Source organism: Lagopus leucura, unplaced genomic scaffold (genome assembly GCF_019238085.1).
Source record: "Lagopus leucura isolate 7727_CA_CO unplaced genomic scaffold, USGS_WTPT01 Super-Scaffold_100159, whole genome shotgun sequence".
Lineage (NCBI taxonomy): Eukaryota > Metazoa > Chordata > Aves > Galliformes > Phasianidae > Lagopus > Lagopus leucura.
In genome coordinates, this window is record NW_024962335.1 from 2,948,250 (window position 1) to 2,974,196 (window position 25,947).

General features: G+C 42.2%; 1 protein-coding gene across 1 annotated transcript in view; it reads left to right on the plus strand.

Moving 5' to 3' along the window:
* Nucleotides 1-20,713: 20,713 nt before the first annotated feature.
* The window catches only part of TMTC2 (transmembrane O-mannosyltransferase targeting cadherins 2), a 239,019-nt gene continuing 233,785 nt past the window's right edge, over nucleotides 20,714-25,947 (plus strand). The window contains exon 1 of the mRNA XM_042889535.1: nucleotides 20,714-20,829. Coding sequence (XP_042745469.1) covers nucleotides 20,747-20,829 — 83 coding nt within the window. The 5' untranslated portion in view covers nucleotides 20,714-20,746. The remainder of the gene's footprint in view (nucleotides 20,830-25,947) is intronic.

The following is a 25,947-nucleotide window of genomic DNA, read 5'->3' on the forward strand; positions in this document are numbered from 1 at the left end:
TATTCTGTGGCCAGAGGGTCTATGTATTCTTGTTATTTTTGGTCTAGCTTTCAGGGTTTGTGTACTGCCAACTTTTTTTTTTTTTTTTGTTAGGAGATAGTAAAAAGTTTTGCATTTGACAGCGCCTGTGCCTCTTGAAACAGTGCACTTTTGAAAAGCCCTCTCCTCTGGTGCTCACATTATATCACCTTCTACCACAAGACAATTTAAAATAAGATACTTCCAGCTCTGCCAGCTTTCTCTAAACAAAGCCTGTGGGTTAAGAATGAGCTCAGTAAATGCATGACATGTATTGGCATACATGTGCCATTGGGAGTGAGCAATTAGTGTAATTTGGGATATCCTAGGACACTTTTGGGAGAACTGTGGATCCCCTGTCCTCTGCCTAGTCTTCATTCATGGATCTTTCTTCCCATTCCATTCATTTCAGCAACACAGTTCCACCTTCAGAGTATCGGCCTTAGCAGACCCTGAATAAAACACTGAAACAAAATGCCTAGACAGCAAAGTTTCCTATTCCTCCCGCTGCCACAGAGGAATGGGGTGAGGAGGCAAAAACAGAAAGAGATTCTCCATGAGTTGGTGCATTGAGTTGTCTCTGGAACAGCCAATGCATGCCCTCTAGAAAAGGTACAATAGGGGTTCCCTGATGCAGTGTGAAGTTACCTTCTTTATCTATACCCAAAGCTGGCCCTAAACCTAGTATGAATAAACATGACATTTTTATGTATTTAGAAAGGATAAAATCTGTATTTACTGAAGATATGAGTGAGTTAATATGAATAAAATCTACATGAGAATACAGAATTTGGGAAAAAAGTGACTAATCAGACCCTGTTTTAAAAGGCACCTAAATGAATAACAGAGGAACCTGAAATTCATGTTTGGAAGTGTCACTGCATAACGTCATTTAAATGCCACTTAAATATCACTAACTCTTTGAACTTCTGTATTATATTTTCAAAGCATTTATGTACTTAATTCCCATTAATATCCCATACCATGAAGAATGCAGTCATCTTTGCAAATTGTGTATAAGTTCTCAAATTATATTGGCTTTGAAAATAGAACTTCAGCTTGTGGCTTTGTTGTTTTGCACTTTTATTCAGACTCTGCCTATCTTTAAAAAAAAAAAGCACCGTGAGCTTTTTAAAAGTAATTTGAATGATTTTGCTGGTCCTCTATGTAACTAATCTCACAGATGGACTATTAGGCTTGCAGAATCTGTTTACATTTATAAATCTTTTCTATCATAGCTGGAACATTTTTTGAGGGGAGAGGGAAGTTTCTTCTGAAAAACTCCCTTTCTTTATATAAAATGTACTTCTGTCTTATTTGAAGGAGGCCATATGCCCTGGCTAGGCTGGCATGAATGAGTATATGGCTGCACATACAGTACACATTGTACTTTTTCGGTAATTTTCTTAATCTCTTCCAGCCTCTGCCCCTTTTATACCCACAAACTGTAATAAACTGAAAGAGTAGTCCTGTGAAGCCTGGAACTTTCAAACCAAAAAATGCAGTGCTTGAAATGAAACAGAATGATCTCATCCGTCCCTAATTCTCAGTGCCTTTTCTATGCCTAGTAGACAGCTTTACTTTTATAAAACTTGAGTCCTTGTCAGCCTGGAAAATACTGCTTATTGACTTTAAGTCACTTGTATTTACGTTAAGCAATTGCCTTTTCTGTGTCTCTATACACAATAAATTTCCAAACACAATGTCAAGTATATTTTTATGTTGATCAAGAGATCTGATTTCAATGTCAGGCTGTTCTCCAACTGTGCACAAGAGAAGGGTAAGTTTTTCAGTGCACTACGTACAGTTTTGCACTCATACATCTGACATTAGAATGATGCACACTGGGCTTGATCCAATAGAAACTGACTTTTGTGTCTGTAGATCCTGGACATTTCAAGGCCCCCCCAGGCTCTAGTCAAAAAGTCTACTTTTGATTCTGATGGGAGAAAAGTGCTTCCTTCTATTGCTGGAGAATGCCAAATTACGCTTTCCATGCTGGCTCTCTCCTAACTGGCACTGCATAACAGCTGTGGTAAAGACACTGGCCTTTACCTATAGGGCCAGTTTGGCATGAAAGAGTGATAAGCAGATGACTCTAAAGCAAATGTAGTATTTTGTAAGAGAATGTATGCAAGAGCTGATGAGTGTGTTCTCTTTTTGTACAGCAAATGAACTAACATGCTAAATGCATTAAGTATCTACTAAAAGGCTTTTGTTTTCCCGTAAATAACCCTTGCAAGTTTTGAGAATGAAATCAGCTGTCACAAGCAGGATTTTGTGAAATGTCACTGGAGTTGAATGCAGTCAGCATGCTCAACAAATCATTTGTCATGATTCAATCAATTGGCCAGAGCAAAAAGTCTACAGTAGAAAAACACTGCTTCAGCTTCCACCATTCAATCCATTCAAAACATAATTAGTCCAACAATAATTATTATATGATGATTATTATAAATATATTTATAGTGCCTTGCATATTAAAGAAAAAATAACTACAGAAGTGTGAAGAATATTATATTTATCAAAATAAGCAGAACACAGCTGCAGCCAGGGAGCTAGGCAGCAACAGGAAATTGCAGTACTGCCTCTGTAGATACCTTCTAGTGCTGTGGATCCAAAGCTGGATGAGGTCCCTGATTCATTGAAGTACTTAAGCATGTGTTGCATTCCCAGTGAGTTCAAAGAGACTTAATCATATTCTTAAAGTAAGCATCTGCTTAAATATTTAGCTGAATGAGGGCCTACTACCTTGATCCCATTTTTATTGGAAACATCCACTGACTTTCATGGTTGCAGAATTAGGCTCTTAAATAGGGCTCAAAGAACTACAGATCTGGACCCTATGTGTCCACCTATTCTGCTCTAAGGAGCCTTCCTGTGTAGAGCATGTTCTGTCTGCCAGCAATCCATATGGTATTTTTATTCAACCTTGGGCTACCTAATGGCTCAAAGACATACCCTTGATAGAGATCTTCTCAGCTAATTAGGATGCTAGAATCTGACTCAGCAGAGTCGTTGAGCATGATTCCAAAGCTGGATGACAAAATGAGGTTGATATTGGTCTGGGAATGTTCTGAATAAACTTGGCTCCCACTTACTCCCAGTCCATTTTCCTACATGCCAGACACAGCTAGCAGAACACCGCCAAGTGGAACACAGTCATAAGACCCATGAGTTACAGAGCAAGAGAAGCTTTGCTGCTTTGCAAAGACTCAGACCAAAGGCCATGTTGCTGGGCTCAGCGAGGTGGAACCAGTTGTGAGAATGTCATGCAGAACATGCAATATTTGACAGGTCTATGAGTAGCCCCATTAAAATCAATGAGAATGAAACACACGCTTCGCTCCACAGAGATGGGATTACTCATGTGCCTAAAATTAAACATGTGGTTAAGTGCTTTGCTGAATCGGGGCCAGAGAGATGGAAAATGAGTACTGCCAGTACTGATTCTCTCCCATCTTCTTTTCCACACAGCTGCCTGCTGACGCCTGCTGACTTTTTTGTAAATAAGTACTGTAGCTGTAGTACTTTATTAATTACTAAAAGAAACTGGGCCATATCCAAAGTCCTGGCCTCAGTGAAGTCCTATTTAGACAAAACGTCCATTAATGCCAATTTAAGTTTTGGTCATAAAAATGGGATTGTGTAGCGTAAGAATAGAGTAGTTCCTAACACAACAGATGGAGATGAGGTTCACTCTATGGCAGAACCATATTGGTGGGAAAATTTAAATTGCAGATGAGTCCAAAACAAACCAGTTTTCTACTGGGAAAAGCACAGCTTTCCTGAGCTTTTCTTCTGTGTGCACTTAATCAGTTGACTTGTCAAATCTTTTAGCAGGAACTGGTTGAAGGCTTTTGTTTTACCACAAATAACTCTTACAATATCTGAGAAAATGACATATGTTTGTGCACAGGAGAATTATTATTAACACATTTGCTCGTTTAAGAGATCTGGTAATAATTATTAATTTGATTCATTGTACAAAAAGATTTGTGGTCACATCAAATTGTTTCTTTGATACTAAATCAAAAAATGTAAGCTAGAATATGGAATCTCTGTGTGAATCAGGAAAAATTTCGTATGTGTGTGCTTTACATAGAAGAGCCATCATGTGACAAGAATCTGCAGTTTGTGTTGCATAAATTTGCACAATTGCCATCTTCTTACATTTACTTATAACTTCCAGAATGGTATTACCAGAGTTATATTCAAACTTTTTTAGAACAAGCTGTTTCTTGTGTCCATATAAACAGCCCATGGAAAAACAATCAAGATAGAACATATAATATAAGATTATAAAATGTACTACAGACATTAGAGATTAACAAACTGTGTTTTATTTTTGTGTAAATAGCAAAGCTATAAATGTTCTGATAAACACAGATGACAGATCTTTGATTTGTATTTAACTTATTTTGGAAATGTGGGCATTTAATTCTTGTAATTGAAATAAGCAGTGGAAAACAGATCTAAATTTTTAGACTGTTCTCCTTAGCTGTTATAGTGGAACTTATGTTTAAAAATGTTAATACTGTGTAATTTTTTATTCTGTTAAATTAAATCAGTATTAGAGCTAAGAATGAGCAATCTTGAAAACATTTGCAAAAATCATTTACCATATGTTTATCTACTTGTCAAACTATAAATAACAAATTACTAATATCTGTCTTTGAACTAATGTAGTAAAATTGAGTTAGAATAAGGAGAAGTTTGAAGATAGATGAAATGTGATGTGTGAATACAATTATACATAGTATATAAGAATATATAATAGGTAATATATAAAATATAATTGTATACAATGCCATGCATAAATGCACAGCAGTGATTGGAAAACATAGCGTCTTTCAGTACTGCCAGATACTCCAGCTATTTGCTTTTTCATAGAGAAAAATCAGTTGCTAGATTGAATACGTATCAATAGGGTTTTGCTAGATATAGACTAACTCCAGGAAATACAGAAATGGAAACATACTTCTGCCATGCTTCAGAGGTCCATAAAGCATCTACAACCATTCTCCAGTGTTCATCTCCTTCTTCCTTGGTTCTGTTCTTGATAAATATTATGGAAAGAGCAATGCTACACAAGTTGTCAGGGTTGGTTTTCTTCAATTCTCGTGTACATAAAGTGCAGATATTAGGTTTGTGGTGTATTAGGTATATGGGTAATGTATGTGCCTATGTCATACACATCAGAAAAGAATGACCTATCACACACTGAGGACTACACAGCTCTCAGCGTCTGCATCTGTCAAGAGCCACATCTAATTAGCTCTCTTGTCCATACTCACTCAGTGCTGCCCTGTTGAAATTTGGACAAAAAGAGATGTGGACTTGCATTAGACTTCTTGCCTCTAACTGATGGCTGGCCAACTGAGTGGATCTGGGAAGCTACAGGCCAGTCAAGCCTCACTTCCACCCCTGGGAAGGTGATGGAACGACTTGTTCTGGATACTTTCTACAACCAAGTGGAAGAGAAGAAGGTTATCAGGAGTAGTCAGCATGGGTTCAGCAAGGGGAAATCATGCTTGACTAACCTGGTAGCTTTCTATGATATGACTGACTGGGTAGATGGGAGGAGAGAAATGGATGTTCTGTACCTTGACTTCAGCAAGACATTTGACATTCTGTTCCACAGCATCCTTGTTATGAAACTTGGAAAGTATAGGATAGATGAGCAGACAGTGAGGTGAATTGACAACTGGATGACTGATAGAGCTCAGAGCACTGTCATTAGTAGTGCAGACTGGTTGGAGGCCCGTAAATAGCAGTGATGCCCAGGGGTTGGTGCTGGATCTGATCTTGTCCACTCCTCCCCAATCTCATTTAAGGGCTGGCAGCTGCAATGGAAGCATCTCTACTTGGAGGCTGCCTCCTTTGGAGGATTCTCAGAAAGGGGTAAGCAGTTCCTTCTTTATTACCAGATTGTGACCTCTACCTTTCTTGGGTGATCTGAAACTGGTTTAAAGTAGCTGCATCAGCTACTGCCACTCCTTTCACACAGTAAGTGAAAATAAAAAATATAGGTATCAGGAGCAAGAAGCCTGAATGATTTACCTATCCCATCAGGGAAGACTCAAGCTGGAACACCTCTGTCTATCAATTCTTGGAGCAGTTTCTGGAGGGCAAGATTCCTTTATGTGTTGTAGCATTTTTATAGAGTAACAGACAAAGCTATTAGCCTGCAAGTTAGATAAGACAATGTCAATTAACAATAACTAGGTTCTACTTGGCTGTCTGAGATAATGCATATTCTCTGAACTACAAAGAAAGGTAACCACATGTACAGCTCTGCTTAGGAAAGCTGCTGTGGAAAAGTGAGATTAATTTTGACCTGTAAAGTGAAATTTTGACAGTTTGGATGGCTATCTCACAATCTAGCCTGAGTCTGTGGTGGTCTAAGCAGAATAAAAAAGCGCTGAGCTGAGGGATCACAAAGATGAATTCAAGTAACACAAATAAAGATCATCCTGAGACTGGTCATTTTAGCTTTCCAATGAAAGGAAAGCAATAGAAGAGTAGGAAACATGATGTAAGATCCATGAGCACAGCCTGGGGTGATGGTCTGTTATGCTTCAGGATCTTATGAGAAAACTTGAAAGACTGTCAACAAAATCTGGATGTGGTAAGTGCATCCTAGCAAGTCTTTAAAAAAAAAGGCAGCAAAACAATAGCAAGAGTTCATGTGGTCTAGACCAATGGCCAAATATAGAAAACCGCAATGTTTCCTTTCTTAAACAGAAGTTGGCAGAGGGGGACAAGTGCCTGAGTGGAAACACACTGTGACGGCCAAGCCATGTCCAGAAGGGACCCAGACGCTTCCTGATCTAGCACCAGGAATTGTGTAGGCGACCCAGGCTCACTGCGCTCATGGTGGATCAGGAAAGATGCCAATAGTGAAAGAAGTGTGTGTGAGGGAGAAAAGGAAGAGTGGCAGGACAGAAAGGCAGTACAAGACACTAGTATCTATTCTGCATTTCCTGTCACATTTCACATAGTTGGTGAGTGAAAACAGCTTGTCCTGCAAATGACCTTATGAAGGATAGAAGTGCTGTTAAGGAAAACTGGAGTCTTTAGGTTTGCGGCTGAAAGAGATTGGAGACTGTAGGCACTCACCCTGGGAGCACCTTCACCCAACGATGAAGGAGAAAATCTAGATATCATGCTGGCCATGGGCCAAAGTGGTCTAAATGCAGGACTTCACGTGACTCAATGCCTGGAGAAACAGCAACCCTTTCTGGGGACCTCCACAGTCTAAGGAGTGGGAGCAGCCATGGAGCTGAATGGAAGGTATCACCAGGCAGACCGGCACAAGATAAACTGACAAAGCATGTGAGTGTTGCATGATTTTTTGCTGGAAAATGCCACATTGCACGATTAAGAAGAAAATGGAACTCATAGCCTTGCCAGACAAGTCTTAAGTAATCCTGTTGTTTCCGGCATAAGCAGCGGCCGTGTTAATCTAATGGTGTAACTCTCGGTCTTCTCTGAGGGGTGAGGGGTAGGAAGGCTGCACTGTGAAAGCTGTGAAAATATCCCTACAGAAAAGTACTGATTTAATTGTCACCAGCATCTTAATCTTTCCTGAAACCATGTGCAGCAGAAGCTGCTGTACCAGAAAGGAAAAGGTGTATACCCAGGCCACTTGAAAGAATGAACTTCTCCAGGTGTTTCACAAATACCTGTGTAATGTTTCCAGAGCACTGTTGGATGAGAGAGGCAAAATCTGTATGCAAGTCAGACAGAAGATAAATGCTGAAAAGTGATGGAAGCTGATTGGTTTGAATGAAAGACTAGAGTGGAGATAGAGACAGGCATTAGTGTTCAGCCCTGTGCCAGCCCCTTATTGTAAGAGAGGAGTGATCACCGAAGAGCAGCATTTTCCTCATAGTTTTGCTTTTTTTCTTCTTCTAACAACTACTGCCCTACAAGCCAATTTCCATTCAGATACCTAAAAGTGACATGGTAGTTGTGAAAAGGGCCCTGAGCCTGGTATAGATACTGGTCAAGGTGGGAGCACTTGGTAATGACCTGGGGCCTCTTCTCTATGACTGGGACCTCGTAGAGGAGTCATGGAGCCTGAAGAAGATATATAAAGTCTCCTGACTAATGTTGTGGAGTCTGAGCAATGAAGAGTATAACAGTGATTGATATTTATACTAAAATGTGATGAAGTGTAAATATGTGATTAATGGGGCAATTAAACTCCCTTGCTTCCAGTAGGGGCCTGAACCTGTGTTGGTTTTTTTAGCACTATATCTTTTAGCTATTTTTAAGGTACTCCTTAATTTCATTTTGAGCTTTTACCCCAATTTGGCAGAGGCCAAGTGAAAAATTGTGTCACATCATCAGCAAAAACTATTAGATTATGATCCTTTAATCTCCTATATTGAGCATTAAGGCCTTGATTCAGCAAGGCATATAAGCGTGTGCTGAATTTCAATTATGTGTGAAGACTATTGTTATTCAGAAAAGTGTTTAGGCGTGTGCTTGTGTGTTTTGCTGAACTGAAGCTTGAGAGCCATAAGAAGGCATCTGGCACTTACCTAAGAGCAATCACGGGTGAGTCATAATAGTGAAACTGAAGCTGTGATCCCAGAGTTGTTACCAGAGCAGCCTCTGGAACCTGCAGTAATCAAGAAAGGGAAAGATCTGCTTGTTCCCATCTTCAGACTTCTGAAGTCTTTTTCTAGTTTGAAACTGCATTATTCTAGCAGTTTCTTGCTAGATATTCAGTTGAAGGTGAGGAATATCAGAACAATTTTTCATCATGAGATGGTGACTGTTGAACAAACTCTAGCTGTAAAGCCAGTAGAAAGGCTTCCACTCTTTCTAAAGAAAGCTGGATTGGACCCTGGGTGAGTCACTGCATGAGCAGCTCCATTCTCAGCACTTCTCTTTCGTCTGTAATGCAGCAGCAGATCAGGGTTTCCAGCAAAGGCTGGCAAATGCTTAGATCAAGAAATCACTTCCTGACCCTGAAGTCTGCTGACAGCATGCCACTGTCTGCGTCTAGCTTTTGTGACGTTGTGGCCATCAGAGTGAGCTACCCAAAGTACTCCAAGGATGGCAGAACTGCACTGAGCACCAGCTGGCCTAGTTCTGGGAGTGGGCTTTGGTCTGGCAAGCACCATGTCTGGATGCAAGGCAACGCTGCTCTGACTAACCTAGCTGTGAAAGAAAGAGAAGGATTTAACCCCCTGTCAGCTATGAGTAATAAATGCGATAACTCCCCAGCTGATTATCAGCTGTTTTACCTGCAGTGCCGAGGACTATTTAACTCGTACTATGACTGATTAAAAAACATAATGGAACATTGATTTTTTTCAACTCTATAGGGAAAAAAATCAATGCTGAATAGGATCAGGATAAACAGCAAAAGTGAAGAAATATGACTGCAAATTCCATTGGATCCAAACCCCAAAACAAGAGTATATATTCTTAACGGTAGGAATGTACAATCTTTCTGAAGCCTCCTAAGTCTCTGCACTGGTAAAAATAATCTCAAACTTGAAAGCAGACTGAAAATAGATCTGGAGACTCCAAGTGAAAAGAGACAGTTATCCTCCGTGCCTGCTAACAAACATAGTCTCTTTTTGTTATGAAATGTCTCTAACTGAAAATACTGCCTGAAAGTAAACTCCTTCATCAATTCATCATAAATTCTTCAAAGGCATTTTGGAAGTCTCTCTAAACCATTGGCTTTATTGTGGCTTTATTTAGGATTTGAGGAGAGAGAATGCTGCAATCAGAAAGAATGAAAGACCGGCAGAGGAAATGATTACCTTTCAATCCCTGTGATTTAGAAAGAATAACATGCTTCTTTCTTGGTCTATTGTATTATATACTCACAGAATAAAATTTGACAATGTGGCGCTAAACTCTAACTCTCTGCTGAGGTGATATCATCCTGCGTTGTATACCAGGGACTTCTGGACCTGGGATTTTGGTGCCCTTTCTAGGGTGGCATTCCCCTCACTGTTTTTGGCTTAACCACTATATGTTCCCTTCAGTGCCTCTCTAGATAAAGTAATCAATGCAAAGGATTGGCTGTTGCATCCTCACCTAGCATGGCTACTTTCTTTTGCTTAGAATAAATGTTAGTTTCGACAGAGGTGATTTAAAAAAAAGAAAAAATCTTAAAAAAAAATATTCCTCAAACCCTTTCAAAACAAAACAAAAACACAAGGTAAGTTTCGCTCCTTTATGCAGTGATGTAGCTGCACATACTTCATCTATAGCAGAAAAAAGGTGGTTGCTGCAGTGCAGTGCTCTAAGCATTTGTTTTTTTCTAGAAGTACAGCAGCAAGGAGTTACTTTTTTCTAGTGGTAGTGAGTTGGTGTCTGTTTTGTGATGAACAGCTGAGCTTGCTGTTCAGCTTCACAGGCTTTCTGAACATTTATCATTACTTTGCTTCTTAAGGAAAGTAGGTTGGGGAAAATGCCCTGCATTAGCTGTGGCAAAGACCTGCCTGGCCCCATTTGACAAAAGGATTAAGGAAATCTGATTTCTGATAGCTGCACAGCAAACTAGGAACATCTGACATTAGTCTCTAAATCTGAGCTCGCTAAATGCTCTCAAAAATCCTCCAAAATGCTGGGGTCTGTGATAAGAGCAGTAGAAGGATCATCCCAAGAGGGATATAACCAGGAAATGGTACCACATACAGTGGGTACTGGCCACAACTGTGGCAGGACCCTTAGCTCAGGAAGCCCACCCAGCCCTGCACTTGCTTGGTTTTTAATCAAGCCCTCTGCTGTCTATGTGCTTTTGTCTGTCCCTTGCCAAACTTCATCTGCCCATTGCCAAACTTTGAATGCATTTCATAAACCCAAGCTGGAACTCTTGGCTTTAAAAACTGTGATAAAACTGATCACTTTAGCATACGAACCAGATAAATGTGTCCCTTTGTCAACAAGTAGTTCATTTTTTTCTGTTGTTTTCCATTGAAAAATTCGTTTTTCTTTCAGTTTTGCTACTGAGGGTTTGCTTTTAAGATGAACGTTACAAACACTATCAAAAATTTTGTTTGAAGCTTTGTTCAGATACATGGAAAGCAGAGACTGTGGGTTTTTTTTTGTTGTTGTTGTTGTTTTTTGATAAATAGTGCTCCAGCTGTTTCCCCATAGATTTTAAAGCAAAAGTGAACTGAGAGGTACCCTATGCAGTACACTCGGCCAGTCTAATTGTATCTTTGTACCAAGGTAACGTTAACATTAAAGCAAACTAAGGTTGTGACCCTGTACTCACAACATCAGATTCATTACTCAGTTCCTTTTCACTAGTAAATGATTCGGGCTGCCATCAGCATTTCTGGAACCTTGTTTGGTAGCTGTTTTGCTAGAATGCTGCTGCTCCAGAGCCCCGGGGATATGTTTATCTGGTACGTAGTCCTTCAAGGTTGAATTGAGTTGTTTTTTTTTTTTTTTTTTTTTTATTGAAAGAAGGCTGGGTTTGCAAATAATGTAACTTTCTCTAATCTGATTTCAGCTGTAACCAGGGAAAACCAGTACTTTGTGGGTTATCTGTGGGCTATTTGTATGCATACAGAACTGTGTCATAGGAACGTTATAGCCAACCACCGTCTGCAGCTGATGATGGAAACAATCCAAACCAGCCCAAGTGAAGCAAGCATTGAGACCGAACTCATGAACCACAGAGAATCTGCAGTCTGTTCAATGTTCAATTTTCTTAAAAGCCCTCAACTAAAATACACTGTAGTACAGAGAGTGCTGTGTGTAGGGTTTTGGGATGCAGTGTTTTGGACAGGGAAAAGAGGATGCTCAGATAATGGAAAGGAGTCTCCTGGGAATGGCTGGATATGCCCTACGCTTTAGGCAGGTATGTACGTTGCGGGGAACAGGGAATGGGGTGGAGAGCCAGGAATCACTTAGGGGTATCTATTTCAGCAATGCGCTGGTGAGAAAGGCTAGGCCAGAAGACTGGTGTTAGAGCCTGTAATAAAATGAGACAACAAAGCAGATGTGAACCCACCCCTTGCAAACAGCACTTCACATGTGCATGTGATTAATAGCTGTGGTGAAGGGTTAGTGAGCAACAGCCTGATGCCAAATGGATATCAATGGGATAAAACCATGCATTTGGCAGATATGGGAAGGAGAACTCATTGTACATGGAATAAAGGAGAGCACGCAGCAACTCCCTGAACCCCTGGTAGAGCTCTGGCACTCCGACAAGAATCTGGCTGTAACCCTGTGCAACAAGGACCACGCATGTACACATGTGCACACAATTACATGGCATGGACGTAACAGGAGAAAATTGAATATAAAATATTGCAGAAAGCCAATAATTCTGGTTTATATCTTTCTTTCTCCTTGAGGCAGAAAAGAACTTGGCTATTTTAAAATCTGGGATCTATTTACATAGCCAAACGTAATGCTCTTTCTTGTGAAAAATAGGGTAGGATGGAATTTAAAATGTCAACATTTCTGAGACCTGTTTATCTCTTTTCATGCCTCCCTCTGTACTGAGTATTAAGGAATAGACACTAGGTGATAGAAATTGTGACAGTTCTGCTGAAGTTATGACAAGTTATACCACCTGCAAATATGATCCAAAATCTCTGATGATGTAACTGCGTTAGAAAATATGGTTTTAACCACGTGGTAGCTAGTGTATGGGAAAGTCATGTTGTTGATAAAGCAGGTTGCATCTTTCACTTCTTAGCTGCTTTAGGAAACCAAAGGAAAGCTTTAACACAGAAAGTTGATGTTTTCCATTGAAGGTATTCAGTAGGATATATGTATTTTCCAAAACTTTCTAATGGAAATGGCAAGCACAACATTATTTTTTATCAACTTTGTAAAAAAAAAAATATATTTGAAACAATATTAAGATCCTACATTATCTTAAGTGTCTTCCGAAAGTCTGGGTTTTTCTGTTACCAGAGCACAAAGACCTAGCTTGTTTGGTGATGGTAATGTTTACGGGAGCTAGAACATGGTAAATCTTCCCAAAACAGTGTAAGCAAAAGTTGCTAGAAATGACTCAGAAAGGGTTAAATAAATTAGAAAGTTTGTGCTTGGCAAACAGAGGAAAATCTCTCATCTGTGCCAGTGTATATGGAAGAAAATACCCTGCTTGGGTAGAGACTCCAGTGAATTTTAGTTTTGCTGTCCACACTGAAGACAGTAACTTTCACTTCATGGCATTCTATGGCGCACACAAATATAGATGGAATTCGGCGTTTGTATGTAGTAGCCTGTAGCCAACCAATTGGCTTACTGATTGCAGACAGTTCAGTTCTATATCTAGCTGTCTGTGACACAGCAGAGGAGAAATCTGGGTCACCTGCATACCCTGAGTCACTGCCGTTGGCTAAAGGTTGCAAATGCTCCACTGAACTGATTAAACTTCTACTTTTGTCTACAAAATGAATACTGTTCATGTTTTCTATTTTTGTGTATGTGCAAATAAAAGAAGCTGTTGCCTTAGCTCTGAATCAAAATAGCAATGTCTTTAGTATACTAAAAATTAAATTTGATGTGATGTTAATCCTGACATGTGTTAATTGTATTTTCATGTAGGGGAGATAGAGTCCATCCGAGATTTTCAGACAGTATTCTACACATACAGAAGAGATATTTCCCAAATAAGCAAGCAGAGGAGAAGAAACATAGTTTCTTCTAATTTAGTAGCTCTTTCTACTTTATTGTTCATTAGAAGCCTAGAACTCCTTGACTGTCCTCTCAGGACTTGTCTACATTACAGTACAGAACAACACTTGATTCCAACATTAATATGAAAAATCAAACTGAGTCTGTTTAGAAGGATTCAAAGGTTTACTCCTTATAATAATTTTCCTTTGTTTATTTAACTCTCGAGAATTGTGCTTCTGCTGGTGTTAGATATGTTTCAGTAACGCTGACACGCTCTCTCTAAAGTAAGAGTAATCATAGTTTTCCTGGCTTTATTTCATACTTGTAGAGCAGGAAGCCAAGATTGTACTGAAGTAAAGAAGTAAATGAGGTTATTTCATAGAAAATCTGCAGGGATTGAGGTGGAAATTACACTTGCATCTTTGGCTGGTTTTGGTCCGCCATGGGATGAAGTTCTGATGTTGCTGCCATAGAGATGTATCATTTTTTGTCCAATTTTCACAACCTATATCTCAGGCTGTACATTTGAGGGACAAATGAAGTAGAAATAGACAGATCTAGACTGAAATTAAACTGTCTTTCAGCATCTGCATCTCAAGGGAAATGTCAGTACCCTGAAAAATACAGGACTGATGGACAGTATGATGACTCACTTCTTTCTAGGGAAGGAAGATGACAAGAAACAGATTTTCAGCTGCTGATGAAGCTTTTCCATCTACTGGGCAATACATCTGCCAAGAAATGATGAGAGGCAGGATATGATATACCACTCATACTCCCTTTCCTCCACCTGCGCAAAATTGAGGCTGTGAGCCACAAACTTTTTGGTTATGTTGCAGGCATCCATCTGTCAAGTAGGGCTTTTCTCAGAATTAAGGTTTTAGGCCAAATTAATCCCTTGGATAATTCCATTGTGTTTTGTCTAAGAAAATATCAATTACTGTGAACGGAAGGATGATCTCATGATGAAAGCAAATGAATGACTGGGAACCATGGCTGGGATCTAGGACAAGTTCCTCTTCTGCTACAGAGTTGTGTATAATCTGGATAAACTGACACAAATGGAAGTTGCCTCCACATCCACTTGCATACAATGAGGAAAATTTATTTCCAGAGCCATCTTTTAAGGATGCGTATTTATTTGAGCTGTTTTGATGAGAGGAACTACAAGGAAAGAAAACAGGTAGGTTGCTGTTTTTGTAAAGTATGAATAAGCAAACAGTAAAGAGGTTTGTGTTCCTGGAGGAGACAAGCTGAGATATCTGCAATTAGCAAGTTTTCGCTGTCAACTTACTCTTAACACTAGGTTTAAAAACTCTTTTTGATCTTACTTTGAGCTATCACAAAGGACAAGAGAGATAAATAAGTGGACCAGATTAGGGTTAGTATAGAGTAACGTTATGAAAACTATGTTCGAAATTTCTGAAGAGATGGAAAACTGCCTTTTGCTCTGACATTACTTTTTTACTTCAAGCGGAAGTGAGCATAGCATCAGAAATCAGTACAAGTCAACAGTATCTTGCTGCAAAATAATTGGCAATTGCTGCAGTGTTGAAAACTAGACTATCCTTCAGAGACTGAGATGCAGCACTGTTTCCTACTGCACGCAGGTGAAGAGAACACAAATGATCGGTTAAGGAGATTGTCCAAAATGGAAAGATCCAGGCATCTGAAGGGAGAATTGGGAAGAGGACAGCAAACTTAATATGGAGTCGCCTAAATTACTGCTTATGGAAAATATGCCAAGTATAGGGAGGTTTTTAATCATGGAGGAACAAAACCAAGTCTACTTTCTTCTTGACTGTAACAGACTGTAACATTAAACCAAAAATTTTCAAAAACTGACAGAAATGTATAGGTTAGATATCATTAAAAAAAAAAAAAAAAGACTGTAGGAACTATCCCCTATCTTTATGTTTGCTACCAGGAAATGTATTTTGGAGGTAGGAGCCTGCATCAGTTTATTTGTTTTCCTAAAAACCTATCAGTCAGGAGGGAGCTCCATTAGCCCTCCTTACAAATGCTTTGCAATTTAAAGCTCTTCAGCAGAACTATCAAGGAGCTGGGTTCACAATCTGCCCTTTTGTTCCTAATTTGGAGAAGACATCTGATTCCGGACTACACGTATGCTGATTTGCCCTGATTGCAATCGCAGAAGCTATGGCTCTTCTATCTCCTGAATAAATGGTATGGTACTAAAATGAACTGTTAAGGACTGCTTGATGTTGGTACAGTAACATCAGGGTTACAACACAGCAGTTCAAATTCATTCACTGATTTGGCAGATACCTCCTGTATCCTATGTCATGTGTTGAATTACCTCTGTGCTGCTGTGCATACTCCTAACACACTTTGTCTCAAGATTTACAGGTACTGGGAGGAAAGAAAACACTCACTCTGATAACCGTTATGTATCTTCAGAATATGCTAAAGCTTCAAGTAATACAGGGTCTTTTTTAGTGGTTCTGAAAATATCAAGTAACAAAAATCTAAAAACATAGGGGACTTTAATTACGTAATCTTAGGTACTTAGAAACTTCAAGTTTCTACATCAGCTGATGTCAGCTAAACCTAAAAATCTCACACTGGCACCTAAGTGGAAGAATTCTCTGAATAATGAGATATTTGGGTTCCTTCATATATTTAGGTTTTAACTGTAAGTTTTCTGTAAGATATGTTGTCCTTTTTAATCACAGTGATTTTGCGTAATCAGCTCCTTCAAGATATGCTCACCTGTGATTTACACATACACATTTGCATGTGAGGTGCATACAAGAAAGTTAAGTTTTTTCTTCCTAGACACCCAGTGTAATTGCATTAGGTCAAACCAGCACTGCACTGGCTTTTCCCCTCTCTCTCTCCCTCTCTCTCTCTCATTTTTTCTCTCTCCCTCCAGCTCTGCAGCAATACTCTAGCTCCACTGACTGATCTAAAGCAGGAATTGGTGCCTCCTGGAAATGTGCTTCCTTAGGAAATGTGTTCAGCTAAGATCTCTCCTTCATACTGATGCAAGTCCTGTATGTACTTGTGTTCTTTTTTTTTTTGTTTTGTTTGTTTTCTGCATGTGTTTAGTTTTCACTGCTCCCTTTCATGCAGATTTCCATGAGATTTCACTGTTTAGCATTTGCAACATATTTTTACTTTGGTTGCCATTGCTGATGTTCTTGCTATCATAGCATTAACAGAAGAAAAAAGTACAATGTCACAGAAAGCAGAAAAGCTGATCTATTGAGAATTAGTGTGATCATATTAGTATGACAGGAAAACAACAGCTTGGATCCTGATCCAGGAAATTAAACAATCTTGACTCTGTGAATGAGTGAGCAATTCTGGAAAAAGCACTTAGCTGAAACATTCTTCTCTACCCCACTTGCTCCTTCTTTGATAAAACAAGGTCAGATGTTCATGTAAGTATTCAATTAATTTGATTTATTTCCTCAGATAATACCAGCTTTTCCTTGGCAACAGCAACTGAGGGGGTGATTTGAGATGCACCAAAGTTTACATTTCTGGGGCTCATTAAGTCACATCATTGGATGTAATCTAGGTTGTTCAAAAAATGGACAATGTTATCACTTTTACTTGATAGTATCTGAGCATAACAACTGGCAAAAAAAAAAAAAAAAAAAAAAAAATCCACTTTATTATTCCTACAGTAACATTTAATATTCTAATAACCACTTCCAGCTAGCCTTTCTCTTCTCAGATGCTCAGAGGAAGCTGGCACAAACATTTTCTACAAGCTCCAGCAAATGAACCCCTTGTATAGAAATTGAAGTGTCTAATCTAATCTGCTGAGGGATCTGCACCACATACATTACCCTGACATTTAAGGTCTCATAGTCAGTGACCGGTTAACCAAATCTGTCACTATGACAGACATGTATTTCTGCGTGCCGTGCCACAACTTAATCTTTCAGGCATAGTTTAGGTGAAGGATGTTGTAGCACACTGAATCAGAATCTATAATATATGCGATGAAGAAATTTCCCGCTTGATGTTAAAATAGATCCATTCTGAGTGCCATAACAATAATAAAGCATATGAATTTGTCTACTAAGCTATACACAATAGATTAGCTGTTAGATTGCATCATGCTAGTTATCTTCACAATTACTGTTATTATTACGTGTTGTTACAACCCTCCACCTCTTCCCTTTTCCCTGATACCAGAATCTGTGACAATGAGTTTCTGGAAGAGAAGGTTATTTTGGAAATGGCTGCTAAGTGACATATCTGAACTTCTAAATTACCTCTTTTGATACCTTGTGATTACCGTGCGTCACACAGTAAATCTGTGAGTCAGAATGTTATCTGACATCTCCTGATAGCATAATAGATAACATTGTTCATAGTTCCAGTGCATTTATTATTTTAACTAACCGAAGAACAGATGGAATTCCCCTAGCATACTTGGATTTCTACCCTCTTGAGCTCTCCATTGTGTTGTTTGCTTTTGTGCTGAGCCTGCATCCAGACCTCTGCACCTGCTGCCTCAGTGTGGCCTGGCACATGGGGTCCCAGGACTGCCAGGTGGAGCAATACACACACACACGTTGCCGTCCATCTCTTTCCACAGAACAGATGTTCTCCATCCAGGAAAGCTGTGCCAGCTCTGTCAGTGGCTCAGGGTGTCAGAGGCCTGCTGCTGCTTGAGGTCACCACAGGCAGCGTGCATTTGGGTTTATTCGTCAGCAGCAGACTTGGCTGAACTTTATCCCCAGAGAATTTATTTTGTTTCTAAAGCTTTGGTGCTACAAAACAGGGACATAAAAATATTACAGAGCATCCAAAGAAGGGCCTCAAATGGAGGGTCTGGAGGACAAAGGGTACGAGGAGTGACCAAGGTCCCTTGGTTGGTTCAGCCCAGAGCTAAGGAGGCTGAGGGGAGGCCTCGTGGTAGCACAGAGCTCTGTCTCTGATGGCTGTGACAAGGCCTGAGGGAACGCTTTCGGCCTGAATCAGGGAAGGGTCAGGCTGGGTGTTAAGAAAAGGTCACCAAAGGGTGATCAGGCCCTGGACCAAGCTCCCCAGGAGAATGGTCACACCCCCAAACTGTTCAAGGAGCATCTGGACAACGCTCTCAGAGACAGGGCTTGATTTTGGGTTGCTCTTTGTGGATCCAGGTTTTGGATTTGATGATCCTTGTGGGTCCCTTCCAGCTCGTGATCTTCTGTGATTCTGTTTCTAACCATTCACCCTAGCCAGTAGCCCTGCCCCTTGAGAAAAAAAAAAAACAAAACACTTACGTTCTTTATGGAGAAGGAGAGACTTCTGCCACTGTGACTCAGCAGCAATTATGCTGATTTTTATGCGGAGTTTATTAGGATGTTCCAGAAAAGGAGTTGTGCAACTGTAGTGTGGAAGCTTAGCAATCCCACTGTGGCAAGAACTAAGTCAAGATGATCAGGAACTTGGCAGTAGGTCCAGGAAGACTCTGAGAACTGGTGTTCAAACGTAAGGACTGCAGTTCTGACAGCATACCAGCTCCTAAAATCTGGGTTACTGCATGCTGTGCTTCAGGCTGAAAAGTTTCATGCACAGCTTCCAAATCAATGTGATCTGCTATGGCCCCTCAAAGCTCTTAGGGTGCCCTCCCCACCCTGTCTGCAATTACTGAGTCTGGTGGTGGGAGCACACACCCGAGCCTGAGGAAAAGCAGCTGGGATGTTTGTGGCACTTGGGGCAGTCTTCTCAAGAGCACTTTAAATCCTGCTTGAAAGAGGTTTCAATGCACTTAGTATATTGTGAAGCTGCTAAGAACAGTGTTAAATAATCACAGAGCAGGGTAAGAGAAGTTGTTAAAAGCTTTCCGTTTTATTAGATGCAGCTTACTGTACAGACTCCCATTCTTCTGGGGCAGCGTGATGGCCACTTGATAGAAAACACCAGGAAAGGTTGCAAAGGAGCGGCTGGCAGAAAATGGAGGCAGGATGTTAATAACTCTGAAAAAAAAAAAGGAAACAATCAGCTTGATGGACCCAGGCCCTTACCATAATTCTGTGTGTCTGTGTCCAATGAATTATTGAGGATGGTTTAAGCACATTATTTCCCACAGCTGGGTTTCCTGAGCAGGTCATTTAGTGCAGATACTCATACTGCCCATCTCCAGCTGTGCCTCTCCAGGAGCCCCAGCTCACAGTGCTGGCCTTGGGGTGTGCTTGTTTCCTTGCCACTTTTCAGTGGTTTAGTTTGGTTTTGCAACACAGGAAGCCCAGGAGTCCCTGCAATGCCCGCTCTGACAGAGAGAGAAGCAGGGAACCCTCCATCACAGCCATGCCATAGGTAGGACTCCTTTCTGTCAAGTTTGCAGCTGGCATAGGGTGAGGGGGGAAGAAGAAGAAGGAAAAGGTGGGAGCAGGAAAAAAGTTAAAGAAAAATGGGAAAAGAAAGAAAAAGCGGGAGAGAGCGAAGAAAAAAAAAGAAAAAAATCAGAGAAAAAAAAGACACAAAGGACAAAAAGAACACAGAAAAAAAGCAGGAAAGCGGAGAAAGAAAAAGATTTCGAGATTGGCGGCAGCATCGAGGCGAGCCGCAGCCGGACAGGGAGCAGCCGCACCCTGCCGGTGCAGGAGCCGGATCTCGGTCCGGTGTCGGATCGGAGCCGCCCGGGGTGCGGGCGGGGCGCGGGGCGGGGTACGGGGCGGGGCGGGCGGCACGAAGGGGCGGGCACGGGGCGGTCCGGCACGCAGGCGCGGTGGGAGCCCGGGGCGCCCCACGCGGGCGCTCCCAGAGCCTCGGCAGCGGCGCCCGGCTCGGCAGCGAGGGGGGCGCGGGCCGGGACTGGGTGGTGTGGTGGCGGCAGAAGCACCGGTAGCAGAAGCGTCCGGGAGCTGTGGGAAGAGGGCGGCACCGGCACTGCCGCTGCTGCACCCCCCTCAGCCGCGCTCTCGCCGCCGCTCGCCCCGCTGCCATGGGTTAGGGGGCGGCGGAGGATCGGGGGACGCCGTCAGGCTGCGGCCGCCGGCGGAGCGCGGAGCGGCGCCCGCGGAGCCAGGGGGCAGACGGCGGCGGTGGCGGCGGGGCAGCCGCCTCGGGGCTGGCGCGGGAGGCCGGGGCGGGGAGCTGCCCCGGTGCGAGCGCGGCGGCGGGCGGAGAGATGAGCGCAGAGTTGGTGAGCAGCGCCCTGGGGCTCGCCCTCTACCTCAACACGTTGGGCGCCGACTTCTGCTACGATGACAGGTACGGCGGGTCGGGGCACACCTGCTGGCGGTGGGGCCGGGCCGGGGGAACGGGGGCCGGGGGGCCGGCGAGCCCGGATCGCCGGTGCCGGCGGCGGGGACGTTGACGGGGCCGTGACAGCTCACTGCCAGCCCGCCGTTCTGGCGAGCGCTGCGCGACTTCGGGCGTCCCGAGTAGGGAGCGGGGTGCCGGCGGGGCACGAGGTGCCGCTCCTGCGAGCGCCGGGCGGGGCTGGCCGCCGGGCATTCCGATTGGTGCCTTTTCCGCTGGCTTGATCTGATTGCAGTTAGAACGGATGCGTAATTAAAATGTATTAGGGAGAACAGCACGCCTGGCTAAACTTATGAACCGTCCTGGGGTGTTTCATGCGCCGTTGGAATTAAACCATCCGAGAAGCGAGCCGGGATTTACTTTGACAGCTTCTCGGCGGTCCTTCTCCTCCCCTCCGCCTGGAGGGGTCCCGTGGCGAGGGTTGGTGTTGGTGCCTCGCAGCGCCCTGCGTGGGGCGGCGGCAGGCGGTGCGGTGCTGCCGGGAGGTGCGAGCCGTCCCGCGGGGTGGGACGAGGCAGCGTCCGGTCGGTGCGCTGAGCCCGGGCCGCCTCCCTCGGGCTGCTGCCGGCGGTGCACCTGCCACGGCGGGAGGAACAACACCGTTCCCACAACGTCCTCAGGACTGCGGCGGTGTGGAGCCGCGTCTCCTCGGAGCGGGGCAGCTCGGGCTTCGGTCCTTGGCGTCGCTGACACGAAGTCCTGTGGTGCGATTACTTGTTTCTGGTGTTTGTGTGAGCTTTCCGGTTAAGGGCAGGGGTTTGTTTTTTTACGCCTTTTTAACATCTGAAAATGTAATGCACGAACAGTAAAATAAGGGAAAAAAAATTAGCCGTTATTCTGCTAGGCAGGGACTGAGTTGGACCAGTAGAAAGCAGTATTCTGACACACTGACACTACTTTCAACCCGCTTGTTGTAGCTGGGAGCTGCAGAAGTGGAGTATTTGCATAACCCTAAGCAGTGTATGCTGCAGTATTCGGGCAGAACTGGGTTGTTTAAGGACGTAAGCCTGTCCTGCAGGCCAGTTCAATTTGGCTTGAGGTAGAAAGCAGTTTGAAGCGTTGCCTGATAGTGTTCGTGTGGAGGTCAAGGTTACTCTTGCTGCTGCCCGGGTGTGCTTTAACACTGCTTGGAAATAGGGGTATTGAGTATTGTCTTGGGGAGGGTGGAAAAGATAGTTGCATGCTGCCTTTGTAACATTAGTCCCATACTATTTAAAAGGTGTTCTGAGGCAAAGCTATGCAGATATGTTTACCTTGTAACTAAAGAGCACTTCTCATCATTTTAACTAAGGTTTAGGTATTCACTAGAGTGCTCGAAAAGCCAATTAATGGCAGTCCCGTACGCAGGGTCATCTAATTAGGGTGCCTTTCAACTGCGGTCCTGGAAGGGAAAGGCAGGAAGGTTGTTGCTTGCTGGGGCTAGGGATGACAACGGCGGGCTCTCAGACCTGAAGGATTCTCTTAATGGTAATCACAGGATCTTGCTGCCCTGCAGGAGCCTACTTGAAATGTAACAGAGGAAAGGAGGTTGATGCTGGAGCTATAGGACGTGGTCCCCCCATGTGGGAGATGGATCATGATACTAACTTTAAGTGAATCAAGATTGTGCCTTTATGCTAGGAACCTGCAATCTGTATGAGGGCAGCATATTGCTTTACCTTTTTCTGCTTCCTTTGCCAAGTGTATTGAAATTAGATCAGACTGTTGTTTTTTATTTTTTTTAATATAGTGATCAAGCTTACTTTATAAAGGGTGTCTGTAATTGCTTTCTCTATGTTTTTATGTAGGTTGGTTAAGATTAAGTGGCATCGTAAAAACTTCTTAGAACAAAATCAATTTCCCAATGGTAAAACTTAATATTTTAGCGGTTGCACTGCACCAAACCAAAGCCTGTACGGGCAGTGATGTAACAAGCTTACTTGTACTCTGAGGTTTATGACTTTATATCAAAGAATTCAATATTTTATTTCCTAGCCTTCACCCAATGAAACTGAAATTGAATGAATTTAAAAAGTATTCGTTCTCACTTTTCATCTTGAGTCTGCCTAACTCACTGCCGCTTTCATGCTGGATAACGTGACATGCGCATAATCAGTGCAAATGTGATCTCTTAGATCGATTGGCTTATTGATTAGTGTGAATGGAAGTGACAGCTTCTAAACCTGCGAGCTCAGTGTAATGAGGAGTCACTGTTGTTTTCTCTGTGTACCTTGGAAACGAGCTTTTGTCACCCCCTTCCCTGCTGCTCTAATTTTCACGGCAACTGTGATGTTTTCCAGAAAAATGTGTAGATTACTGGGGAGGAAATCAGTAATAACCCTATTCATTTTGTAACAAATAAATATACTTCTCATTCTCTTTTTGCTTTATTTTCTTTTTAATTTTAAAATGGATATGACATACATTAACCTGAAAGAAGAGACAAATATAGGGAGAGGGGTGGATGCATGTCTAATGCCATGATGAGCTCACAATGCATATTAATAAACGTTTACTTACTGTTGAGCAAAATCAATTTGGAAGCCGTAAGAAGAGGTAGGGAGAAATGCAATTTTCATTCCTGCAAATGTATTGAAGATCTAACATATTGCGCTGTGTTGAATCCAGCTCCTTGCCAGATTAAGGGGGGGCTAATCTCCAGTCACTGCACATGCAACCCTTGTTTCAGGCTAATATCTACCCCCATCGCAGGAGGGGAGCCTATGGCTGCAGTGAGGCTAACGGCCTGGCATCATTATTTTTCCTTGCTGCTTGAGCCCACCCCAAGCAGGCAATCTGAGCTGTGGGCCCTTCACGCAACCTGTGCTAAGTAGGACAGATCCCTGTCAGACTGTCGCTGGGCTGTGGAAGATTTAGTGCTCTGAGTGTCCTGGGGTCATACGCTGCGGCGGTGCGTGTCAGAAGCTACTCATCCATTGAAGTGTTCCTTTGTCTTCCCAAATGGTGGAAGGAAGCCATGGTTTGAGGGGGCCACTAGGAGGGATCTTTAACGCTGAGTGGTGCATCTTCTTTGTGCCCACTGTGTGTATTTTCTGGAGCACCGGTTTTACCAGACTTCTGGCTCCTCGAAAGATGCCTCCATGAAACGTGGCAGTGCTGGCCAGATCTCTGTGGCTTGTGCTGCATTCTGTTTAATGGGACTGAGTGGGGCAGCCTTGCTGGTGGGAGAAACAACATCAAACAGCTTTGTTTGAAAGCTACAGTGTTACAAGCTGCATTGAAGAAATCCTAATGAATGCTTTTGTGCTGTAGTGTCAATTTTACATAATTTGGAAATGGTCGGAGGCCATGCCTGTTGCACAGTACCTCTGTTGGGTCTGCCCATGAGAATTAATCTAGCAAGTGACCCAAATACAGGCACTAGAAGAACAAGTGTAAGTACACTGGGGAAAATTGCTTGCCATCTGTCTGCTTGTTGAATGTGTATATTTGATTATTAATTTACATCTGTGATTTTTATGGCTCCTTTTTGTTGTCTACTCTGTTTCTTAGCTCCAAGTGCACCTCTCCAACAGGCTCCAGTAGATGCAGTTCTCAGCTGGCTGCAATCTTTTCAATTCTAGTGGTGAGGCCAGCTGTGGAGGAAAATTGAAGAAGGGGACATTCGTGCTTATCTGTAGTGTTTTCCCTTTGTCCCTGCTTTTGTGTCTTAAACGTGCTAATTTCAAATGACCATATGCATGCCCTTGTGTTTGCTGATAAGGCAAAATGTAATCCAGACAGGATGCCTGAATAACTAAGGCAGCATAGTTTTCAAGTATTGTATTAGAGGATCAACCAGGCAAGCCAGTAACTGACTGCCTGGCAGGGTGAATCTGGCTTGATAATGTTCCATTACTATGATGTCTGTTCTATTTTCAATGCTGAACGTCATCTAAAAATATATTTGACTTCAGCTTTGAAAGCATTCGTGCATAAAAATTTGTGTTGAGTAAAACACTTTGATCAAAATATAAGATCTGTTTCATCAATATAATGTGGTGTTCTGTGGTGGTTTTTTTTTTTTTTTTTTTTTTTTTTAAATCCCTGCAATGAGGATGCTCTAGTATAGAGGTATTTGGAAGCAAAAAAGAAATTGTCCCTGCAGGCTTTATTTTAAGATTTCTGTTACATACATATCACTCACGTAAACCGTGCTGCTTTTGGTAGGTGGTTCAGAGAATAAATTCATGACTGTTAGCAGACGGAGAGTCTCCCTGAGTCACTGATGGGATGTAGCTCATCTGCAGGAAGTTCTTCCAGCGCACAATGGAGTTACAAATTCAAATGATCCACTTTCTCCTGCATCTCCCATATGTATTCCAGCTGCGCTTCTGAATCCTTTAAGTTTGCCAGAGTGAAAGTTGCTCGGAAGGCGCAGAAGTCTCTCATCTCAATTTGTTAACCATCTGATAGCTGCAGGAATGCTGAACTAGATCTACTTTGCCTCCCTCATCTGGAAGTTTGCCTTTTCCTTGTTGGCTGCTACGATTTTTTTTTTTTTTTTTTTTTCTAGAGGATCTGACTGAAGCAGGCTTCACTGTTTGTTTATGGAATTTCTTTCTTTAGCTGAAATATTTGATGCTGAAGCTGTAGATGCAGGCCTGCTGGCAACCTGTGGTAAAAGTTGCTCCAAACATACAGTTGGAGAAACAGACTAAATCTGAAGAGAGAGATGCTTGTTCTTATTGTTATTTATGTAAAAATGAATCTGTTATTTGGGCCAATGTTTACAGTTAGATTTTATCATTTTGGTCCTTGAATTACTTTGCAGGCTTGACTCAGCTTTTGGATCAACTTTCTTTTTTAAACAATCCATCATTGCTAATGTTTGTCAGAAATGTTGATTGAAAGATGGAAATGTTTTACGTGGAGATCTGAATCTTAGGTCAGAAGTTCTTTCTTTGATGCTTTGGCTCTCAGGGCAGTCTCTTTTTTTATTTTTCTCATGGTTGCAGATGCCTCTTGCTGGTCTTTGACGTTGGCAGCTCTTGAGCTCCTGTGCTTTCTTGCTTAAGGTGTGTGATCATATAAACCTTCTTTACCTACCTTTAAATGGGGTGCTTGTTGTATGGGAGGATTGGTTAA